We start from the raw sequence: 22,072 nt of genomic DNA, 5'->3' as shown, positions 1-22,072 counted from the left end.
AACAAAGTTGACTTTCTATCTTCTCGCACGACTCCCTATAAGATCCAAGAACATTATGATCACTCGGCCACCTGTGATACCTGTGATGTTCCTCTCTCTAGACCTACCATATATCCATCTTACCCCAGTCCATCCAGCTCGGTCGATGATATCTACCCTTCTCCCAGTTCGAAACTTCTGCAACTACACTCGACTTCCCCTGAATCACCTAGGGCGTCGATTTCGGTTGTTCCGGGCGCAAAATGGGCGTATAAACGTGTTGATTGTACCGACTTTTACTCGTTTAAACAGGCGGTACAGGAAACCAGATGTGATGCTTTGGTACATCTAGCTGTCTGTGCGAACATTCGTGATGGAGAAGGGAACATATTGGATGATACGCCTGAATGGGTGAGTATCTCTGAACTGCTCTGTACACGATGGTCCACGATTGGCCCGTTGAGTTGTGAATCTCCGTGCGATCATTTCTTCTTTCCGATCATTTCTCCTTACCGGCGGGTGATTTTTGGTGAAGAGGAAAACCAGACACTGATCTCCAGCAAGTGCATAATAGTAATGTTGCCATGTCATATAATGCCTTGTCAATAGCTGCCGACCTTGGAATCGAAAGGGTAGTTTTGGCTTCTTCGGTCAATTCGATAGGTATGCGTGAGTGTCTGTTTAAATTTCTTTTACCTCGTTTCTTTTCACCCATCCTCTTCTCCGTATAATTCCTCATAAGATTTCTACGTTCATATTACCCCCTGATGATTCTGTCAACACCGATGCACGACGTTTGGACCTACTTTCATCTGTTGCGCACGGATTATCAACGTCGTCCCTCACATTCAAATCGCCGTGTTTGATAACCTCACGTGAAGCCCCTTTACAATGATATCAACAACCAGAACGGGTTCTGAGATGACGAGATTAAAGTTGACTATCAGTCATGTCCAAACGACCCAAATTCGATTATTTGCCTTTAGATGAAAATCATCCTTTTTACCCCGAAGATGCATATTCCCTCGCAAAACAGTATGTTCATCATCTCTTCATCATCCCCCTAAATATCAACTGATCCAACAGTATCGCCGAAATTCAATCAGACGCTTTCGCTCGTCGACATCCTCGAATGAGAATAGCAACACTACGTTTCCATGCTGTCTTACCGGATTTCCTCTGTTCACCAGGTAGATTCCCCGGAGGAACATGGAAAGATCTTTGGGGATGGGTATCACTTTCTTCCACTGCAAAAGCTTGTTTGTTAAGTCTTATCACTCCTGAAGAGAGGTTTCCAAGAGGTCACGAAACGTTCTTTATCGTTGCTTCCACAACACAAGAAGAAGTTGATACGGTTGAATTGATCGAGATGAAGTATCCCGAGTTAATCCCTTGGGTCAGAGGGGGTGGTTGGAAGGGACGTCAAGGATTGTTTACTTGTGAGAAAGCTAAGAGGTTATTAGGATGGGAAGAAGAGTTAGATGGGATCTCTCCTAATGTATGCTGGATTGAGAGTAATAAATTGGATGGTAATGTTGTTTCATATATTGGAAGCAATAGTACAATCCAAGCTTGATTAGTTTGTGTAAGTCAAGAATGATATGTGTATCTTTAAGAAACAATATACTTGTATTCTTCTTTTGACAAGTTCTCGTCTTTCTAGCTAGATCATGTATGATTTCGGTGATTCCGAGTCTTGACGGATCCCTTACAAGTCTAAAAGACGAATAACGTACATATCGCGTGTGGCAATCTCGGATATGTCCGTCTTATCTCAATTGGACATCTCCGAACTTCTTTTTTTTCTTATCTAATCCTTCCTGCCGTGTCATGATCAAGATCACGCTTATATCATAACGACACCACTTCCTGATCTTTTTACTTTCTCATACTTTTCCTTCATACCACACACATTCAACGTCAAGTTTTGAACCATCACCATTAGATAAAATTGACCAAAGATGTCCCGTGAGATAATCAGCAGTGCCGAATTCCCCATCAAATCATTCAACAGTACGTCAATTCCTCTTTCCACCTTTTTGATGATGAAATGAACGATTGTGACTTTGATATACCTTAAGATATGTGTTTTTGAGATTAACTGACCGCAGGTCCGGCTGTTAAGATCCCAGGGTTGTTATTTTGTGGAGGTCAAATAGGTAAAGGTGATATCAAAGATGCTACCGTGAGTTTTCTCCTCTTTCGCTTCCCTGTTCCTCTCTTGATCTTACCCACATTCCTTCGATTGCATATTTCTCCACCAAATCATATATCTCTACTTCCACAACTTGTTTCTCCATGTCGAATCTCCCTCTCCAAGTCCAAGAGAGCCATCTGATTCACATTCCGTCATCCCAGACATTTTCCGGCTTGTCTTCCCCTATTTGAGTAGAAAAAGGATATACGTCATGATTAAGAACGACTTATCTCTTTATAGAATGACTCTATCGGCGGTTCAAAACCAGGGAAATGATCATGAAATAATGACATAAAACAAAGATCTAAGAGAAATATGTGGTAGTGATCCAAAGCTGATAACACAGCTTACCGCTCTTACTCGTCTCAAGTCAGTTTTGGAACTAGGAGGTTCTTCACTTGATAAAGTAGTCAAATTTAACAGTAAATATCCATTTTTTTCCTGATCACTCTTCCTACTAATAAATTCAAACACGTCAGATACTAACTTTCAGTCTTCATTGGAAATATGGACGAATTCGATTCTATGAACGAAGTTTTCGTAGCATTCGTTCCTGATCCCAAGGTGAGTTCTTCTCCCCTCTCATATCCCTCTATCCTCTCCAGAAACTCTCCTTAGTTGTATTATACCCCTCGCTTTCTTGTATCCTCATCTTGTCAAACTTCAATCACCTTGGAACCCAACTTCCCTCGCTTTCCCTCTACGGTCTCAGAGTTTGACCGCCCCCAAGATCAACCCCTTTTCTCTCTCATCGTTCCGGACTTTGACCAGCCGTGAATCAAACTCCCTACTCCCCCCATGTCTTCTCATAATCCCAAAGCTTGACCCTGGATGAAATCAACCAGACATGTCAAGTGGCTATCTGGGTCAACAACTAACTCTATATGTTTGACTCTTGATTGACTTTCAGCCAGCGAGAACTTGTATCCAAGCCGGTCGTTTACCTGCCGGTGCGGCAATAGAGATTGAATGTATTGCCGTTTACTAGATCTCTCTCCTCCATCTTGTCCATTCAATATGTAAGAAAGTTCAGTCTTCATATCTGGGTAGAATGGGAGTATCTGAAGGGATTGAAACCGTCCGGCGGCTTGAGGGGAGGGATTATGATGATGAGTCTCATCCATTCGTCTGCATTTGGGAGTTGAAAAGTGGGGGAAACAGTACAAATGAAATGAGAGATTTCGATCAAGGTTTGTGAATGCATAGATCAGATGATATGTGTCGTTCCGTAAAGATTTCACCGAAGCCCTCGATCAAGTATCTATGTAAGTATCCAATCTCAAGGATCCTATCCACTACCCACAATGTAAGAGTAACCAACGTAAGTAAAAGACATATTGATCCAATTCGAAACGAAGGAGGGTCAGAATTCCATATGACTATTCTTCATCCCCTGGCATCTTGACAAACTCTTCCACCCTCCCTCTCTCTTTATCCCATACTCCAGCGGTCCAATAAACATCATCCTTCACCCTCTCCCAAGCCGCCGAAAGGGATTCCGACGTCATGAGTAGTACAGACCCAGCCATGGCTTGTTGTCCTGGTTTTAGGGATGGATGAGAATGGAGTGAAGATTGAGGTGGCGGGAGGTAACCTCTTCCGAAAGCTGTCATCAGCGAGTTCTCCGGGCTTATGGAAGATTATTTGTTAAGTGGAGTTTGCAGCTTCATGTGAATTTTGTATGGGACGGTCTTTGACGTTTATGGTTTCATCTGATAGATGGGATGATTGAAGTGATGGACGATAGATTGGGTAGTAGATGGCAACTTGGATGACAGATGACTGATTGAACTTGAAGGTCGAAGCTGAACAAGTGATAATATGTCAATGAGGTTGATTGAATAAACAAAATATAGACAGGTCGAATATATATGGAAAATGTGTGCAATCATGTCATACGCAGGATACGCCTGAGAAAAACCTATGAAACGATCACACTGGACAGATTGATGATACATCTTTTCCGCAGATCATGAGATACAGGCATCAGAGGAGTCGCAGGAATCACAAAAGATGGATCAAACGTCTTTCGACGTGATGGACCAGAAAGGGATAACACCGTCCCCCACATCATACAACACTCCACAATCTGTATCCCACATTGCGATCGAATCATTTCAAGTTAAGAATAAGGAATGATCTCCATTTCAATCTTAAACCGACAAAACTTCCCACCACAGACAATGCAAATCCATTTGAGATGAAGTCCGTGATTCATGAGACCAAGAGCTGTGGAAAAAGGAAGAAAAGACTCACTGAACATTCCCATCTCTTTCTCCCTCTGAAACCTATTTAAATGCTCTTCCCTGACTTTCAACCTTTTCGTCAAAGTGAGCTCATCTTCGTAATCAGGCATGAAAGCGATGAACAATTTTGATTTCGTCTTTTGTCCTTTCCCATTCCCATTCGGCGCTTCCTGAGTTGTATCGGTGTCGACGGGTGATGAATCGATAGAAGATATATGTTTGGACATTGTGCTTTGAACGAATGACTTTGAGATGAGGGTTCTTGTGAGGATGGTAGGGCTGTGACAGATGGATTTGATGATCATGAGTAGTGGTGAACAGCACAGCAATAGTCGAATAACGAGGTGATGCTTTGAGAGAGGAATTCCCCCATATCCTCGGTGTCGGCTTAGATCGGAATTACTCAATCAAAGTTTCTCCGATCACTGGAATCTCACTCGGATCCCTTTTCCCCAATAACTCCCTTCCCCACATGTTCCACACATCATACAACATACTCATCACTCACTCCTGGCGCTTCCACCGTTGAGAGCTATCACGATGGAAGTCTGACTATATCGTACATACCTCTTTGATCACTGATACCAGCTCTATATCTAGTAGCTAGCAGGATCCCTCATCTTACAAGATCCAAAACCCATGTGACGAGTCAGAAACACGAAACAGGAACGTCTCAATCTCTCTCGATCTCTCAGCTGATCGTTGTCAACCTCCGTCATCTCTACCGGTGATCATCCCTTAGATCAATCATCATTCCTTAGATCCAACAGTCCTTCGCTCCTAGCTCCGAGTGGGCATGTCTTAGCTTGATTTTTCCTGTCTCACGGCTCCCCTCAAAATCACCTGGAGACGGAGGAAAAAACCTAAAGATCTAACGTATTGAAGATCTGCACGCCCATCTCCCTTCCCTTCCCTCTTTGTCTTTCCACTCACAAATTTAACTTTTTTCCACTAAAGTAGTCTCTCCACAAGACTCACGGACCCTCTCATTACCGTTTATTCATTGGCTTATTGGATTTTCTCGATTACTCGATTGTTTGAGTAAAAAAGCCATTACGCCATAGGCTTGAGTTTCAACTAACGGGGATCTTACTAGACAGATAGAGCAGAGGCTAAGAGAGAAGGGAGCAGGAGATCAGGATGACGCATATGACACCAACCGTGTGAGTTTTCCATTAAGTCATTAAATTATTAGGCTCTACTCGGTATGGGGGAGACCTAGGAATGGATGACGCTATGACGACATGACACCTTTTCTAATGTGGAGAGTTGTGGGGATCGGGAGAGGTGACTGGACATGACTGTGCTCGGAGATCGGAGGTGGGTGGGGTGGGGGCGGCAGAATGACGATGGCTATTATGAACGGGATGTTGTTGGGGATGGGGATGGGGATGAGGAATGAGGAAACTTGAAGGGGAACTAACCCCCACAGCCTCTTATTCGCATGTTGCCTTACCGTACTTTCTTTCGGTTACTTTTTATTTCATTCTTGGAAGTGAGTGTCATCTTCGCTCCTCTCTCCTCTCATCTCATCCTTGCTTCCACTCTTTGCTCTTCTTTCGATTATCTCATCTTCTTGGGCGATATGACCAGAACCTTCTTACATTCCAAGGGCCCGTACTGATATTCAAGCTTCGACAAATTCCAATCTCTGATCCCTACCAAACGAAGAGCTTTCAAAGTCGGGATAGCTGTAAGTCTTCCTGCATCAGCCCTTGTATATCTATCTCCTCTTTCCTCTTCTCCTACCCCTCCTCTTTCTTGTGAGCTCATGGATTTGGTTCGTAGGTCACATCCTCACCTAGGCGTCAGTGGGGTCCCTGGACCTTTGATATCTCTGGAATATCGTCAGCCTCACAACCACCTCTTTCCTGCTCGGCATATGGTATCCAAGCCACTCTGGACCTCGATACCCATTCCCACCCTCTGTCAGTGACCCTTCCATTAGATACGGTATATTCATTACTCTATTTCAAATGATGGCCGACTTTACGGGTGACCATAGCTTCATGTGTGGTACGAGTACATCAATGTAAGCAATACTCCAGGAAACAGTACTAATCTGCAGTGGTCTCTAATTTTCGCAAATATATGTTTTGCATCTTGGAATGCAGCTTTGGCTTATTTTAAATATACCGTGGGGTATACGTAAGTCGATTGTCCCCTTCTCCCCCGATATATGATCCTTATCGACAATACCCACCCCCCGATCATTGCGAAGTCTATCAAGCTCGTCGACAACTCTGAACAGCCTACCAGACCCCGTCTACAACGCATCCCGCCATTCTCGAAGTTCTTGACTCCAATAAGAGACCTAACATCCAGGGAAATCCCCGGCCTCGGGAACATCCCTACCCCCTATCAACTCTGGCCTCAGAATTTCAAGAATGCCACTATACCGTTGTATTATTTCCTCGCTTTGGCTTTCACGCTCCATCTGTGAGTTTGCCAGTCGCCTCGTGTCTCCCTCCCCTTCCTCCTTTCAACCCCGTCTACGTCTTAAGCTGGAGTGGAAGTGGCGGATGCTCACTACTGGCTCTAAGTACTCGTATATGGGCAGTGGCTGACGCATCAGGTCGATACAGACTGAAGGTAATTCCTTCTCCCTACTTCAGACCTTGACCTAGAACCTCCCCTGAAAGAGTTTTCCCATCCGTGACCTTCCATTCGTCACCAGGTGACTGCACATACAGGACAGTTGGGAGACTCTCGCATTCCCCCTACCAAAACTCTCTGTGTGATTCTCATGTGAACATTGGGTCAACGAAAACTGTTAACACGGACTCAGGCTAATTCACAGAAACATGCTACTGGATACACCTAGTAAAATCCATTCGAGGGATCACCACCTCCACATGGGTGTCCAGTCTCTGGTTCAAAATTTGGGTTATGGCTTCTTTAGCTGGAGCGGCTGGGATATTTGGGGCCGTGATCCCATTTGATGATGATCCTCAAGCCATGGAATTGGTGAGTATTCCAGACATTTTGGCCTTCTTCCACTGTATCCTAAGCTCTGTTATCACTTTGTATTTACGCAGTGCTCATTTCCTATGACAGCACGGTATACGGACTTGGAAAACAGGGGGAGGAAGGGGGCTCTGGACACTGTGTTGACGAACAGCACATCTTCACAGCTGGAAGCATTTACTCGGCGCTATTCACCCTCTCTTCCGTCTATGTCATTTGGAAATTTCCCGCCTTGATAGATTCCGTCCGAAGTCAAGGAGGGAGCAGAGTGGTGATAGAGCGATTGAAGTATCATAGACGATTGACTCAGTATCGTGTGAGTGGAGCTCCTTGTTAAGTCTCATTTGTCCAACTCATCTGGGGCTGTTAAGATACTGGCCTCTCTCACAGCCTCATTCTCCATATTTTCGAATGAAAGATCCCTTCATTCTACGGGATCCATTGTGAGTACGCATGCACGACTGACAAACAGATGGTATCTCGTGTGATATTTGTAGCTTGTTTCCTTGTCTGTATCCCGCCTCCCAACACATCGGCTGGTACTAATAAACAGTCATTGAGCATCGACGGCTTCACACCGGAGGAACATATAGCTCATGATCCTTTTGGCACTGGTGAGTTTTGACTTTCAGACTTCCCACGCACGCTAGCACGAATAACTTGACATGGGCGCTTGAGCTGATCTGAGTAGACTTACTCTTAATGGTTGGCGCCATGGGGCTGGTAGGGTCCAGCATCATTGTGGGTCTTCTCGCTGATCATTTCCTCGTGATTTTCGTCACTTTCGCTTCCCCCATGCTCCGCAGAGTCCTCCCCCCCCCCCCCCCCCCCCCCCCCCAACCCCTCTTCCCCTACGCTCTAGGAGAAAGATCTTTTTTCTGTCAATCCGTGTATTGACCTCCAGTCCGTGTACATGTTCTTCCCACCCGATCAGCCCCTTCCCTCCATTCCCGACTCTAGATCACTCCTCGGCCCTCAAATCGACACATTCGACTCTACGACCTCCCTCCATTATCACCCATCTCTGTCCCGTGCCAACTCCGACAAGTACTCAAAACCCATCATCATGGTCAACCCCCCTTCTAGCGGTGGTATACCCCGCAAGACGTCTCAATCAAATTTCGGTGAAGTGACAAGAGAAGGAAGGGGCATACCCCGAAAGATCTCACGTCCACGTCTCGGAGAGATGACTAGGGAAGAAGCCGAGGACTGGGAGAGAGAACGAGAAATCCAACAAATTAGATCTCAAATTTCCGTCGTGGCTCCATTCGCAACTCCTCCAACTCGGTCCATTGACCTTCCTCGTTTCTCCACAGATCGGAGAGAGAGACCAAGAGTCGATAGAGAGAGGAGAGGGTCGAGTGACAGAGATGGAGATAGAGTGGGAAGAAATAGTAAGAGTAATAACAACAGTACGAGTGATCTAAGTGATGCGGAAAAGGCAAGAGAGGCGCAAAACCAATATGCCTGGAGTCTATTGGCGGATCATTTACGTCTACCGGAAGATGCGATGGGGTTGATTTCTGAGGCAACGGAGATGAATCGAAAAGCGTGGAGAGCTGCTCAGAGGGCGGCTCAGGATATCATGGTACCTCCTAACGTGAGTAGCTTCCCAACCCACAACCTCCTCCTGCCTGGACCTGTATGTGATCTGTTTGATATTTCACAGCTCGTCGGTGACATCTCATCGAAGTACATATTTTATTCATCTTCAAGCCATTGAGCTACTCGTCGAATTTCCTGTGGGACTGAGACTTATAACCCCACACACTACACACACACACACACAGTCTCTGTCTCTCTTACATATCTTGCTTGACTGCGTGATCATTCTTTACTTCTTTGGAATCGCTCCCTCCTCTCAGTATGGAAGCAATCAGAGTGCATCAAGCATCATGTTTGCTGGGTGTGGCGAGTACGAAGACTGACCACCAGTTGCGTCAACATTACCCCCCATCGGTCGAGAGTCGAGAAGTGTTAGAGGTAAGAGAGCATGAAGTGGATCATCCCTTGGGAGAAGAGGGAAGGGGTGCTTCGACGATGCATACGGAAAGAAAGAAGAACAAGGAAGAAAGGCATCAACCACCTGCAACGTCAAGGGTGCAGATACCGATGACGGTGAGTTTTTCTGCTTCTTTCTCTTTATCCACTCTCAGCTTTCCTCTTTCTTCTTCCAGGCCCCATCTTCATATTGCATTCCCTGTACCTGAACACCATCCCAGTTTGAACACATCACTCACAACCTTTCCCCCATCCGTATGCGGGCGTAGGGTGGTTAGGAATGCCACTTCACCCGCCTCCCATGATTTGTGAGAACGAACATACGCTTACCCTCGTCGAGAGCTTCAGGAGCTTACCTCCCCCTCTGAGACGAGGACCTTCGGGATCGGCAGGCCCCACTCCTCATACCGACATCTCTGAAGAATAAAATTGGAAACAAAAGGGGTGAGCGTGTACGTAATGTATCTGGTACGGAATGAAAGCAGCTGTGTAGGATACCTTTTGATACACGTTTATGACATGTATAATTCAAAAGCCAGTTCCAAAGTAGCGTAAAGCAGCCAAATTGTCAGTTCCGGATGTTCCCCTGCCTCCCGTTTATCCAAATATAATCACATTGTCTTGTTGTCAGGAACTGCGCACCCCTTATAAGGGAGATGTCGAGTATTGGGCCTTTTAGCAAGGACGTTATGACTGCCAGGGAGCCAGGGGGAGTTACAGTCAGCACTGACACAGCAACTTTTCAGATCCGGGGGCTGACCGTTCTCATATTGCGGCTCACCACACTGCATGAGTACCCTTCTGAACCGGAAACCTTGTTGTCACGAACTATGTCGTGACACCTCGAATATCCCACCATAAACAACCCTCCTTTGACCATCAAAACACCTATTACGTCTTAACCTCTTCACCCTACACGTAACCTAGGACATCTGAGACCAACTACGGCAAAGTACAACGGGAGAATAAGGTATACAGGGGTCTGGAGCATAAGGACGGGGAAGTTGGACGGAGTTAGGGGGACCAGGGACGATGGGAGCAGAAGTACGGTGAAGTTAGACAGAGTTAGGCTAAGTAGGGAAGTGCGGCGAGGTTACTGTCAGGGGTTCCTTCGGTTCTAGGTCTGGTTTGAGGGACAAGATCCGCAACTGGTCAAGCACGGTAGCAATCTAGAGTCACAGACAGGTGAAGATACATTGTCCAAAGAGTAAAGTAGCTATCTTCGTATTATGTATCTGTCAGGTACGCCGCCAGCGGCGTCCTCCGCATACCAGAGTTGTCACCACGTGACAGTTAGGCGGAGTTAGTTGAAGGAGGAAAAGTATGGCCGGGGACTTGGGGAAGTTGGACAAAGTGCGTTTAAGTATGTCGAAGCGCAAGAGGGTTGGGTGAATGTCTAGGAGGAGTAGATAATATTAGCTGAGAAGATCGCTGAAGTTCTTCAACAATCCTTGATTGTTGTCAGTAGTGAAAGATTGATAGATATAGCTACCTTTTGCATTGAGATACATCGCCATCAGTAAAAGCCCGTAGATAGAGTAACTACGTCGAAGTACGTCGTAGTTACACCCCTTTCAAAGTCTGCGCCCTCCTGGTTGGGTGAGACATCAAGTCTGAAACATCAAGTTAGCCGAGGTTCGTCGACCGTCGGTCAATTAGGAAGAAGTTATTTGTCACGGACCTGTCCCTGGCTGACCTCGATAGATCAGAGACAGGTGGACTATAACTGTTTAGTTAGCTTGGACAACAACGGTTAGTATGTTGTCCGTAGACTTGTGATGTGGTCGGACAACTAAAGTGACTTGCGAAGGATCTGGGCAGGTCGAGATGACGATAAGAGTGTGTGTGATGGTGTGGACAGGGGTGATGTTGATGAGGGATGTGTCGGATGTAAGTTGTTTGTCAAGAAGAGGTCTTTTGCGAGTGGCAAATAATATATTGATCCTTGAAGAAGGAAAGACTACAAGTAGACTATGACCAGTATATATAGTTTTTAGTGAGCTGTTACTCGCAAATCGTCTTGCTCCATGTCTCGCTGATCTCGCCAGAGATCTGTTACGACCTGGTAAGCCAGCTTGTAACACCAAGTCCCATGATCTCTGAACAAACCACCTGAAGCCCTTCAACCCAACCATAACTCATTGCTCCCACAAACTGCGAGTAACTCCGTCACCAAGCGACAACCGCCGATAACATTCGATAACCTTTGCTCACCGGTGATACTCTTTGATAGGCACCGATAACCTACAACCGTCTCTCGACGCATAGCAAAGGGCTGCGGTGCAAGACATGTACTTGCACCGCAATGCATGCAGACCTCCGACAGGACTCGATGGATCTCAGAGGATAGCAATGCAGGACATAGGGAAGAGCCGAATGTATCGTAGCAGAGCAATGATAAGCATAGGAAGGCGCTAGAAATCCGGTGGCCTGCGGAGCAGGCCCCCTGGGACCCGCTGTAGACTATTTAAACCCTACTTCTTCTTTCCATAGTTTCTTTTCTTCAGAGATCAATTATCATACGTTTCCACCCTTTACTGACCAAGTCTTTGATACTGACTTCGACTTCAACTTGTCCTTCAACATTGGCCCCAAGCCTTAATCTGTTCAACACCTTGGGCCCAATATCGTCATCGGACATCCTCTTGTCATCATCCTAGACTCTCTCATTGTCAGTAAGTAATCTCGTCCAGTGTATCAAAGTTCCACTCTCTCTCTTTCTTCATCCTTTTACATCACTCCATCACCAACTCTTCTCACTTCATCACTCGTCCACCTGCTGTCTTTCCCTTAAGACAACCAGGCTTAACAAGATCTCACCTGTCTCGCCTTGCTTCTCGCTCTGTCTCCCCTTTCTCGTCTGTCCCACCTCGAGTCTCGCCTATCTCGCTTTACATCTCACCTGTCTCGCCTGGTATCTCGTCTGTCCCACCTCGAGTCTCGCCTATCTCGCTTTACATCTCACCTGTCTCGCCTGGTATCTCACCTGTCTCGCCTGGTATCTCACCTATCTCGCCTGGTATCTCACCTATCTCGCCTGGTATCTCACCTATCTCGCTTGGTGATGTCCCTGAATTGTCAGGGTCCAAGGGGCACAACCCAAGGACTTGCAGGGTCGTGACATTATTTGACGTGACAAGAACCTTGTTGCCCCTGAACTTATTACTGGTCAGTTGTAGGAAGCATAGGAGGGCTTGGCCACATGACAGAGTTGGCAAGGTGTCTCTGTAGTGGATCAGGCCTCCCCGAAATAAGAGAGTGGTAATAGCTCTCCTTCCATACCTCTTCCTTCTTCCTTGATCCATTCCCCCAATGTCACGCGGCGCTGCGTGACATTATCTTTTCCCATCAAACGAAGTCCCTCTGGACATCAGCTCGCCATCAACGATCCAGGTCTTATGAACTTCACCACCCATGAGGGTATTAGGAGGCTAACTTTGTCAAGGACAAAGTTAGTCATGTAGGAAGTTGTCCCAAACTACGTTGTAACATCCCTGACAACCACCATCACCGACCCTCCTTTCACCATCACCGACCCTCCTTTCACCATCACCGACCTTCCTTTCACCCTTACCAACCTCCACTCAAACCACTGAGACCAACTACGGCGAAGTTACGAGAACCAAGAGGGTATTTGTCACGATAACCCCGCCTAGCGGAGAACTACGGCGAACTTAGGGGAAGGGAACTGAGGGAGAGCAGAACAGAGGAAGTTAGGTGAAGTTAGTCGAAGTGAGCGGAGTAGGACATCAGGGATATGGCAAGGTACGGCGAAGTTGAACGAAGAGGACTGAGCGTGAGGCAGTGCAGGAGTTGAGGGACGTTTGTTACGGGGTAACAACAAATCGAGGGAACTCTATCGAGTTCGACGGATTAGGATGGAGGAAAGCGGGAATTGGAGGCAGTGCTGCAGTAGGTAGGGACGGGTTTTCCCCTTTTTGAGATTTTCCCCACTGGGTTTGCTCAAAGCGGTTTTTCACCTGTCCGAGTATGTACATGGACGCTTGCAGTAGGACTGAGAAGAGGAGACGGATACCTGTAGACAGTATATAGTACAATCAGCAAAGTACCAACTTTGCGGATTCTTCAATATCATTCTTTGGCTACATCGATTGCAGAGGAGACACGATCCATTAGCACCAGATCCCCTAGATTTCCACGAGACATCCATCGAGTTCGACCCAACCTGCGACCTAGTCATTGTGTTTCCAGTACCGTTACAAGTTGAAGAATCAGCCTTAAGCACCTTGGGTCGAATTGGAGAGTACTGTATGCTCACCAGGGGAAAAGCGCGGAAAATGATACCAGAAAAAGAGGAGTTGAAACAAGGGCTGGTCCCAGAGGAGGAAATACCAACAAGTTCTTCGAAAAGTACCATTTCACATGATCTCAATTCTACCACCACTGCCCCAGATCCGCTGAATGAATTATCGCAGCAGTTGTCACAATTATTAGCCATTATGACGATGCAACAAAAGGAACAAAATGCATTAAGAGAAGAACTGGCTACGATGAAAGCTGACCGACAGAACCAACAACTACTCACCTCGAAAGGGGCAAGTTCGATCGAAATCGAAGAAAACAAGCCGTGTTTGGAGCCAAAACTTACCAACAACGAACGAACAGGAAGAACCAGGTGTGCGGATCCACCTACCTTCAGTGGAGAACGAGGGGAATTGGACAACTTCCTGGCAGCATGCCACATGAACTTCGAATTCAAAGGGGCAGAGTACGCCACCGATCGCAGAAAGATCTTTTTCATGTACGGGTATCTTCGAGGCACCCCTCAAATGCTTCTGACCCCTGCCATAACCAATCTAAGTATATGGAATTCGACCGAATGGCTAGAGAGCTACGACAAATTCATCCAGCATTTACGAACCCAATTTGGAGACAGTAACATGGCAGGTACGGCTATGAGGAAATTACAAGAGTTAAGACAGACTGATACGGCCGCCGAGTATTTTGCCAACTTTGAACTTTGGTCAACACACCTTGGAAAGGTACCAGATGCAATGAAAATTGCTTCAGCCATACAGGGCCTGAAGGAAGAGCTACTGAAAGTGGTAGTGGTAAATAACACCGACCCTCGAACCAAATCGGACTGGATCTATTTCAAACAGCATGTGATAGGAACCGAGGAGAACCAACGGATGGCTGAAACGATGATTGCAGCGAATCGATGGGCTGCTAGACGCAAAAATGAGACGACCTGGCTTCCCCCTCGATCAAATTCGATGTGATTGGATACTAGCCCGCCCAACCCGGTAGAACACCACTCACAATCAACCGGTAGAGGACCTTTGCCCGGTGGAAAGCCAGGGATGATGAATTATGGTCTACCAAATGACCCTCCGGTCACTTGGACAGAGGACGGAGGACGCCTCAGCGAGAACGAAATGACTTGGAGGAGGGAGAACCGACGTTGCCTCAAATGTAGAAGTCCAGAACATTACGCCAACAACTGTCCAAATGGAGGAACTACGAGAAACAACATTAGGGGATCCCCAAACCCGCATAGCTCACCAATTCCTAGTGGATCGAACTCGATTCCAACTGGATCCAAAGGGCCATTAGTTCGAGGAATGGCGGTGAACTTTGAAGAAGAGGGAAACGAGTACCTGGCCTAAGTGATGCGACCACTTGCGGCCGGGATCCAACAGAATCGCACAAAATTCAACTACCAATAGATCTCAGTGATGACTCGGCTATAATATACATAAAAATACAGACAGAAGAAGATACCCTACGATTTGGAATGTTAATTGATACCGGAGCTACCGGAAGATACGTATAGCCGGCCTGTCCATTATACCATTTATTCCCAAAGAGACAGTATCAGGAACCACGGAAGATCAGATTCCTAGATGGAACAACCGCGACGTTAGTGACCGAGTATGTAGAAGCTGAATTGGATTTAGGAGAAGGACTCAAGATTGCGACTCGATTGGATGTGATGGCATACGAAGGCCCCGAGGTATTGGTGGGATTGGATCTCTTAAAACAGTTTCGAGCAAGGATCGATTGTGGAAAGGGAGTGATCGAGTTGGATGGAATCGGACATGATAACGGTTGGAAGTATCCAAGATTGGAGGAAGGATTGGTAAGGGGAACGGCGTTGGAAAAAGGAGAAGATGAAATGAGCGAAGAAGAGTTACGACAAGTCATACCGACACAATGGCACCAATACCTCGAGTTATTTAAAGTGGAGCGGGCCAGAAAACTACCACCAAGGAGAGAATGTGATCATGAGATCGAATTGACCCCCGGAGCAGAACTAAAACCAGGACCAATCTACCAGCTGGATGAACATGGGGACGCATTCCTGAAGCAGTGGATCAATGACGGGTTGGCCAACGGCCATTTACGAAGAAGTAAATCACCTTACGGATCTCCTGTATTCCTGGTTCCAAAAAAAGGAGTGATTCCCTATCGAGTGGTAACGGATTATCGGGCGCTTAACAAGGTAACCATTAAGGATTCATACCCAATGCCACTCATCTCGACACTACTCGATCGACTTCAATTAGGAAGGATCTTCACTAAACTCGATTTGAAAGGGGCTTACCAGTTAGTCAGAATAAAGGAAGGAGATGAACATAAAGCTGCCTTATGAACAAGATACGGCAGTTTCGAGAGCACAGTCCTAAGGGATGGGTTGTGTAACGCACCAGCCACCTTTCAGAACTTTCTACAAGACATGTTTCACGATCTACTTGACGAAGGAGTAGTAGTTTATATCGACGACATCACGGTATACTCCGACACGATCGAAAACCATCAAATAATTGTCCAAAAGGTGTTAGATCGACTACTTGAAAACGATTTGGTCGTCAGTCCGAGGAAATGCGAATGGAGTTCAAATGAAGTGAAGTTCCTGGGGTACGTAATAGGACACGAACGGATCGAAATGGATCAAAAAAAGGTGAAAGCTATCCTAGAATGGGGAGAACCCATGACAGTCCGGGATACTCAAGTGTTCTTGGGCTTTGCGAATTTGTATCGAAGGTTTATCAAGGGGTTCTCGCATATTGTGGGACCTCTCACACGATTGACCAGGAAGGATCAAGCTTGGAACTGGACACAAGAATGCCAAAAGGCCTTTGACGATCTAAAGAAAACATTCACCACAGCACCAGTACTTCGACATTTTGATAGAACCCGACCGACTTGGATCGAAACCGATGGATCCGACTGCGCGATAGGTGCGATAGCGTCTCAGAGATTCCCTCACCCATCAATAAAGGGAACCACCGAACTTCACCCAGTTGCGTATTGGTCTCGAGCAATGACACCCTGTGAACTAAACTACACGGTAGGAGAGAAAGAATTACTAGCCATCATGGACTGCTTGGTCGCCTGGAGGCCCTACTTGGCTAACAGTAGTGATGTTATAAAAGTCATTACAGATCACAAAAACTTAGAATCCTTCCAAAGCAAACGACAACTAAATCGAAGGCAGATGAGATGGTTGGAAATATTGGGAGACTTCAACATAGAGATTACTTACCGACCAGGTAGCAAAAATGGGGGAGCAGATGCTCTGACTAGACGAGGAGATTATCATCCGGGAAGAGGGAGTAGCAAGGACCCAGACCTAAACAAAGGTAACTGGCTACAGTTGCTACCGACACACGAACAAATTGGATCGAATTCAATGGACTCAGAACACAAAGGACCAAGACACATAGTAAGAGAGCAATCCGGGAAGACTCATTATTCGGACTCATCAAGACGAAATAAAAAGACTCAGAAGAACATAGCAAACATACAACGACTAGGGACTACAAATGACACAGACACATAGCACAGCAAGCACACAGAACACACAGAGCACACAAGACACACAGAAGACAGAGGCCAGCAACGAGACACCAATAGTATCATGGACACAGAGCGGATTACTCCTGTACAAAAACAGAGTAGTCATACCAGAGGGACAGGCAAGATTAGAAGTAATGAAAGCAAGACACAATTCGATACTAGTGGGTCATCCAGGAAGAGACAAAACTATCACCATGGTCAAAGAAGATTATTACTGGCCACATTTGGACGAGTATATTGTGAAATACGTAAAAGGATGTGAGATCTGTAACCGACATAAGACTCATTGACATCAGCCGTATGGACATCTAGTTTCTTTACCAGTACCCACACTCCCGTGGACAGATATCTCTATGGATATGGTGGGACCCCTACCAAAATCGACCGAGTTCGATGCGATACTAGTGATAGTCGATCGACTGACCAAGATGCCTAGATTTATTCCATGTACAACCGGACTAACAGCGAACAAAGTGGCCGACATCTACATCAAGGAGATCTTTTCAAAACATGGAGTGCCTCGAACAATTGTATCAGATAGGGGAACTCAGTTTACAGCGGAGATTTGGAAGGAAATATGTCAGTTCTTAGGAATAAAGAACTTATATTCGACTGCGTATCACCCTCAAACAGATGGACAAACTCAGCGAGTAAATCAACAGATGGAAATCCTGCTCGGAATGTATGTAAACTACAACATGGACAATTGGGATCAACTTCTACCAATTGCTGAGTTCGCTTATAACTGTTCGCCACATAGTAGCCACGGTCTGTGTCCCTTTGAAGCCTGTTACGGCTATGTGCCACACTACGACATCCATTCGCACGATATTCGATCGAAGTCAAACAAGTTGGAGAAGAAATGGAGAGATATGGGAGAATTACATGCGACTGTTCAAGAACAAGTCAGGATGGCTAATGAGATTAGTGCAGAATACTACAACAGGAGACACAAGAGCATACCAGAAGAATTCAGAAAGGGAGAACAGGTACTACTGAGTACGAAGTATCTTACGATGGAACGACCCAGTCGAAAACTAGAAGCAAAATACATTGGCCCCTTCAAGATCATAAGGAAAGTTGGGAAAAATGCTTTCGAATTAGATCTACCTCCATCAATGAAAGTGCACAATGTCTTCAATGTCACGCTGTTGGAACCATATCCTAAGGATATGATACCAGGTCGACAGATACCACCCCCACCACCTGTAGTAATTAACGGCCAGGAAGAATTCCATGTGGAAGCAATTGTAGACAGCAGAATTCGTTGAGGAAAAGAAGAATTCAAGGTAAAATGGTTAGGATACACAGGAAATGCGGCCTATGACTGGGAACCACGAGAAAATGTAGAGGAGTTGGCCGTTTTTGACGAATTTTTGGAAAAAAGAAAAAGGGACCCCAGAAGAAAGTGAGAATTCGATCAAGATCAACGAGACTAGGTCGGAAGTGAATGCATACACAGAAAATATAGCTACAAATAGAGAGATATAAATACACTAGAAGTTGGAGGTGGTAGAATTGGCTCGGGGACGACGGGCCGAAGCGGGAATGCGAATGACATTGCGGGGGAGAGGAGTATGGGGAGAAGAGGAGGGACCAGCGACTGGCTGAGAGGAACTCAATCCGGTAGGATCACAAGTAGAAGTAAGATGATCCAGAGTCTCTTCGGCAGTAGGAGGAGCGTAGTTGGCAGAAACGAGATGGAGAGATTTGTAGAGGGCCAGATGGTGAGAGGGGAGAGGAAGGAGAAGGGAGGTAAAGAGATGAATGTAACCCAAAAGTTGGGTGAGACAGGCGGAATGATCATGGGCGGGAAGGGATCGATAACGGACCGAAGCCGCACAAAGTTCGTGCTCCAGGACAAAGGTAACCTTGGAAGTGACCGTTCTTGCTCCCACAACAATACCCTATACATCAACATCGACCAAGTTCGAAGGAAATAGACAGGTACCTCACGAAATTTGGACTCAGGATTGTTGGTCTTCACCGAACATTTTGAAGTACCTTTAGCAGAACATTCGCCGCAAACACCACCGACTGGATTACATCAACATCGAACAAGTTGCAGCAAGAGCTTACGAGGGCCAATACAACCAACACGAAAGTCTTCACCACCATCGAGACGACGTTGGCAGTCGGTACAGAGCTCACCCTCTAGTCGAACAACAGCACCATTTTTGTTGCGAAGGCGCCAGCCTTGGGCCAGACGTTCGAGCTGATGATTAGAATCAATGGAACTTGAGAGAATTCGAGGCTTACAGCGTTCTTAAACCACTTTACAGTGGGCTTGATGGCGTTGGTTTCGCGGAAACGATCCAGAGCTTCGTCCTTCAACGCAGAACGAACGGAGGAGAAGGTCATGCTGGACCAAAGGGTAGCTAACAAGTCAGAAGCGAACAGAACTCGGTGGAATTCTCACCGATCTCGGAGTCCTTTCGATCCTGAAGCAACTGAACCAGTTCATTATTGACCGGAACCTTACGAGGGGTGTGAAAAATGTTTTCGGGTTCATTGGGAACCTCGACAAGTTCCTCTGAATAGTTAGAAGGTGGCGGAGGGGACTTATTACCAGGAGAATTTTCATTTTCGACGACGGTGGGGTGTTCGGATTCGACGGACTTGGCGGGAGATAGGTTCTCACCAGTGGCAGATAGCCCAGCAGCCCCATCGAAGTCGATAAATTGCTCAAGGGCCTGGTCATCAAGGGACGATTGTGGTTCACGAGAGGGACCGGAATGATACTTCTCCTTAATGGTATCGAGGGCCCGTCGAGACGCATCAACCAATGGGGGTTGAGAGGAAGCGGCTTGGGAAGTAATTCTCATTCTTTTCGTTTGACGCATGAGAAGTTCGGGGTCGTTGTCAGGTAGGATTGCCAAGGTAGAAGCTCGAGTTTGACGGGAGGAGGTGGAAGGAGACAACTAATCTCGTCAGCCAGTGAGAGATAGGAGGATATACATCGAATTCGAAAGGAATTGCTTACAATACGCTTAGACATGTTCACGGACAGGTCAGAGTTGGACGGAAACTCTAAGATATGAGTAGGATATGGATGGATAATGATAGATAAGTAAAAAGAACGACGAACAAGAGGTAAAGAAGGAATGAGGAGGAAAGAAGAAAAAGACGACAGGAGGTAACTTGGTCGGTAATTTCTCGATCACATTGGAGGTCCGTGCGGGTGACACGTTTCATGGCAACTGTCACACTAGCGTAGGTGTGACGTCAGGGCGCACCAAAGGTGTCTCAGAACGATCCATGTGAATCACTTGGTTACGGGATTCAGGATCCTCGGCGAGGATCCTTGAGACAGGGGGGGAAACTTGTTACGGGGTAACAACGAATCGAGGGAACTCTATCGAGTTCGACGGATTAGGATGGAGGAAAGCGGGAGTTGGAGGCAGTGCTGCAGTAGGTAGGGACGGGTTTTCCCCTTTTTGAGATTTTCCCCACTGGGTTTGCTCAAAGCGGTTTTTCACCTGTCCGAGTATGTACATGGACGCTTGCAGTAGGACTGAGAAGAGGAGACGGATACCTGTAGACAGTATATAGTACAATCAGCAAAGTACCAACTTTGCTGATTCTTCAATATCATTCTTTGGCTACATCGATTGCAGAGGAGACACGATCCATTAGCACCAGATCCCCTAGATTTCCACGAGACATCCATCGAGTTCGACCCAACCTGCGACCTAGTCATCGTGTTTCCAGTACCGTTACAACGTTCTATGAGAAGAGAGGAGTAATATAGATAGTTTACAGATCGCTGAACTTCTTCAGCGAGCCTTGATTGTTGTCAGTAGCGAGAGATATATTCAGTAGCTACAACCTTTGAGTTAAGGAGAGCTATCACCGAGCAGTTCAACGTACTACGGTGAAGTTAGCCGCAGTTCATCGATGCTCATCTATCATTTACCACTTGACGTATCACTATGGCAAAGTTAGCCGTAGTTCCTCGACAAGTACCCTGTCCTAGTGAGACATCGACGCCCCACTACGACGTAGTTAGCCGAGGTTTGTCGACCGTCAGTCAGTAGAGAAGAAGAAACGACGATTGTGACAGGGAAGAACGAAGTACTTAAGGACCGAAGTTCCCAGGGATCTTTGACAATCTCTGGTTGTTGTCTTAGTGATAGACGTTAGTAGAGCACGAAGTTATTACACCCAGAAGTTATTGTCACCACCCATACTACAAAGTACACGCCTATTAAGGGACATAACCCACGAAGTTATTGGCCGTCGGTCCTAGGAAGATAAGGAAGAACCAACCCTGTGACACTGTATAACAGTGCCCAATTGTTACGGGGTGACAACGAATCGAGAGGACTCTATTGCGTTCAACGGATTAGGACAGAGGAAAGCGGGAGTTGGAGGCAGTGCTGCAGTAGGTAGGGACGGGTTTTCCCGCTTTCAAGATTTCCCCACTGGGTTTGCTCAAAAGCGGTTTTTCACCTGTCCGAGTATGTACGTAGACGCTTGCAGCAGGGAGAGGACAAGGACAGGGATACCTGTAGACAGTATATACTACAATCAGCAAAGTACCAACTTTGCTGATTCTTCAATATCATTCTTTGGCTACATCGATTGCAGAGGAGACACGATCCATTAGCACCAGAGACACCTAGATTTCTAGGATACCTCCATCGAGTTCGACCCAACCTGCGACTTAGTCGTCATGTTTCCAGTACCGTTACACCAATGGAACGGTGATACTAACCACTGCGACAAAAAGGTCTATCAACCGGCGATATCTGCATTCGCCGTTTGCTAGTTAAATACCTGTTAGGTGCCATTCGGAAGACGTGAATCTTCGAGGTTCAGGGGCAGGTCCGTGACGCACGGAAGACGTGCCTCTTCA

The 22,072-nt window shown here is 46.4% G+C and overlaps 5 protein-coding genes across 5 annotated transcripts; 3 read left to right on the top strand and 2 right to left on the bottom strand.

Annotated features, from left to right (window-relative positions):
• Positions 1–240: 240 nt before the first annotated feature.
• Positions 241–1,450, top strand: TREMEDRAFT_17420 (uncharacterized protein; the record flags this gene model as incomplete). Its single annotated transcript, XM_007006263.1, has 4 exons — positions 241–394; positions 526–648; positions 927–1,014; positions 1,066–1,450. Coding segments are annotated over 4 exons (750 nt in total), but the record flags the coding sequence as incomplete, so codon positions are not given.
• A 490-nt stretch (positions 1,451–1,940) lies between these two features.
• On the top strand, positions 1,941–3,164 carry TREMEDRAFT_33438 (uncharacterized protein; the record flags this gene model as incomplete). The annotated part of the gene is made up of 5 exons (XM_007006314.1): positions 1,941–1,992; positions 2,091–2,164; positions 2,523–2,598; positions 2,670–2,740; positions 3,087–3,164. The coding sequence occupies 5 exons, from the start codon at positions 1,941–1,943 to the stop codon at positions 3,162–3,164; spliced, it is 351 nt and encodes a 116-aa protein (XP_007006376.1).
• A 391-nt stretch (positions 3,165–3,555) lies between these two features.
• Positions 3,556–4,649, bottom strand: TREMEDRAFT_33268 (uncharacterized protein; the record flags this gene model as incomplete). Its single annotated transcript, XM_007006286.1, has 2 exons — positions 3,556–3,782; positions 4,433–4,649. The coding sequence occupies 2 exons, from the start codon at positions 4,647–4,649 to the stop codon at positions 3,556–3,558; spliced, it is 444 nt and encodes a 147-aa protein (XP_007006348.1).
• A 1,070-nt stretch (positions 4,650–5,719) lies between these two features.
• TREMEDRAFT_64357 (uncharacterized protein) lies at positions 5,720–9,659 on the top strand (the record flags this gene model as incomplete). The annotated part of the gene is made up of 14 exons (XM_007006529.1): positions 5,720–5,742; positions 5,855–5,917; positions 6,055–6,115; positions 6,491–6,570; positions 6,748–6,861; positions 6,998–7,014; positions 7,223–7,389; positions 7,544–7,705; positions 7,728–7,832; positions 7,862–8,003; positions 8,081–8,130; positions 8,294–8,989; positions 9,325–9,507; positions 9,612–9,659. The coding sequence occupies 14 exons, from the start codon at positions 5,720–5,722 to the stop codon at positions 9,657–9,659; spliced, it is 1,911 nt and encodes a 636-aa protein (XP_007006591.1).
• A 9,933-nt stretch (positions 9,660–19,592) lies between these two features.
• On the bottom strand, positions 19,593–20,212 carry TREMEDRAFT_64355 (uncharacterized protein; the record flags this gene model as incomplete). The annotated part of the gene is made up of 2 exons (XM_007006528.1): positions 19,593–20,135; positions 20,198–20,212. 2 exons carry the CDS (start codon positions 20,210–20,212, stop codon positions 19,593–19,595), a joined length of 558 nt encoding a protein of 185 aa, XP_007006590.1.
• Positions 20,213–22,072: the final 1,860 nt, after the last annotated feature.

Source organism: Tremella mesenterica (genome assembly GCF_000271645.1).
Source record: "Tremella mesenterica DSM 1558 unplaced genomic scaffold TREMEscaffold_10, whole genome shotgun sequence".
In the NCBI taxonomy this organism is placed as follows: Eukaryota; Fungi; Basidiomycota; class Tremellomycetes; order Tremellales; family Tremellaceae; genus Tremella; species Tremella mesenterica.
Note: the sequence above shows the minus strand (reverse complement) of the source record. Positions and strands in the feature narration are given on the sequence as shown.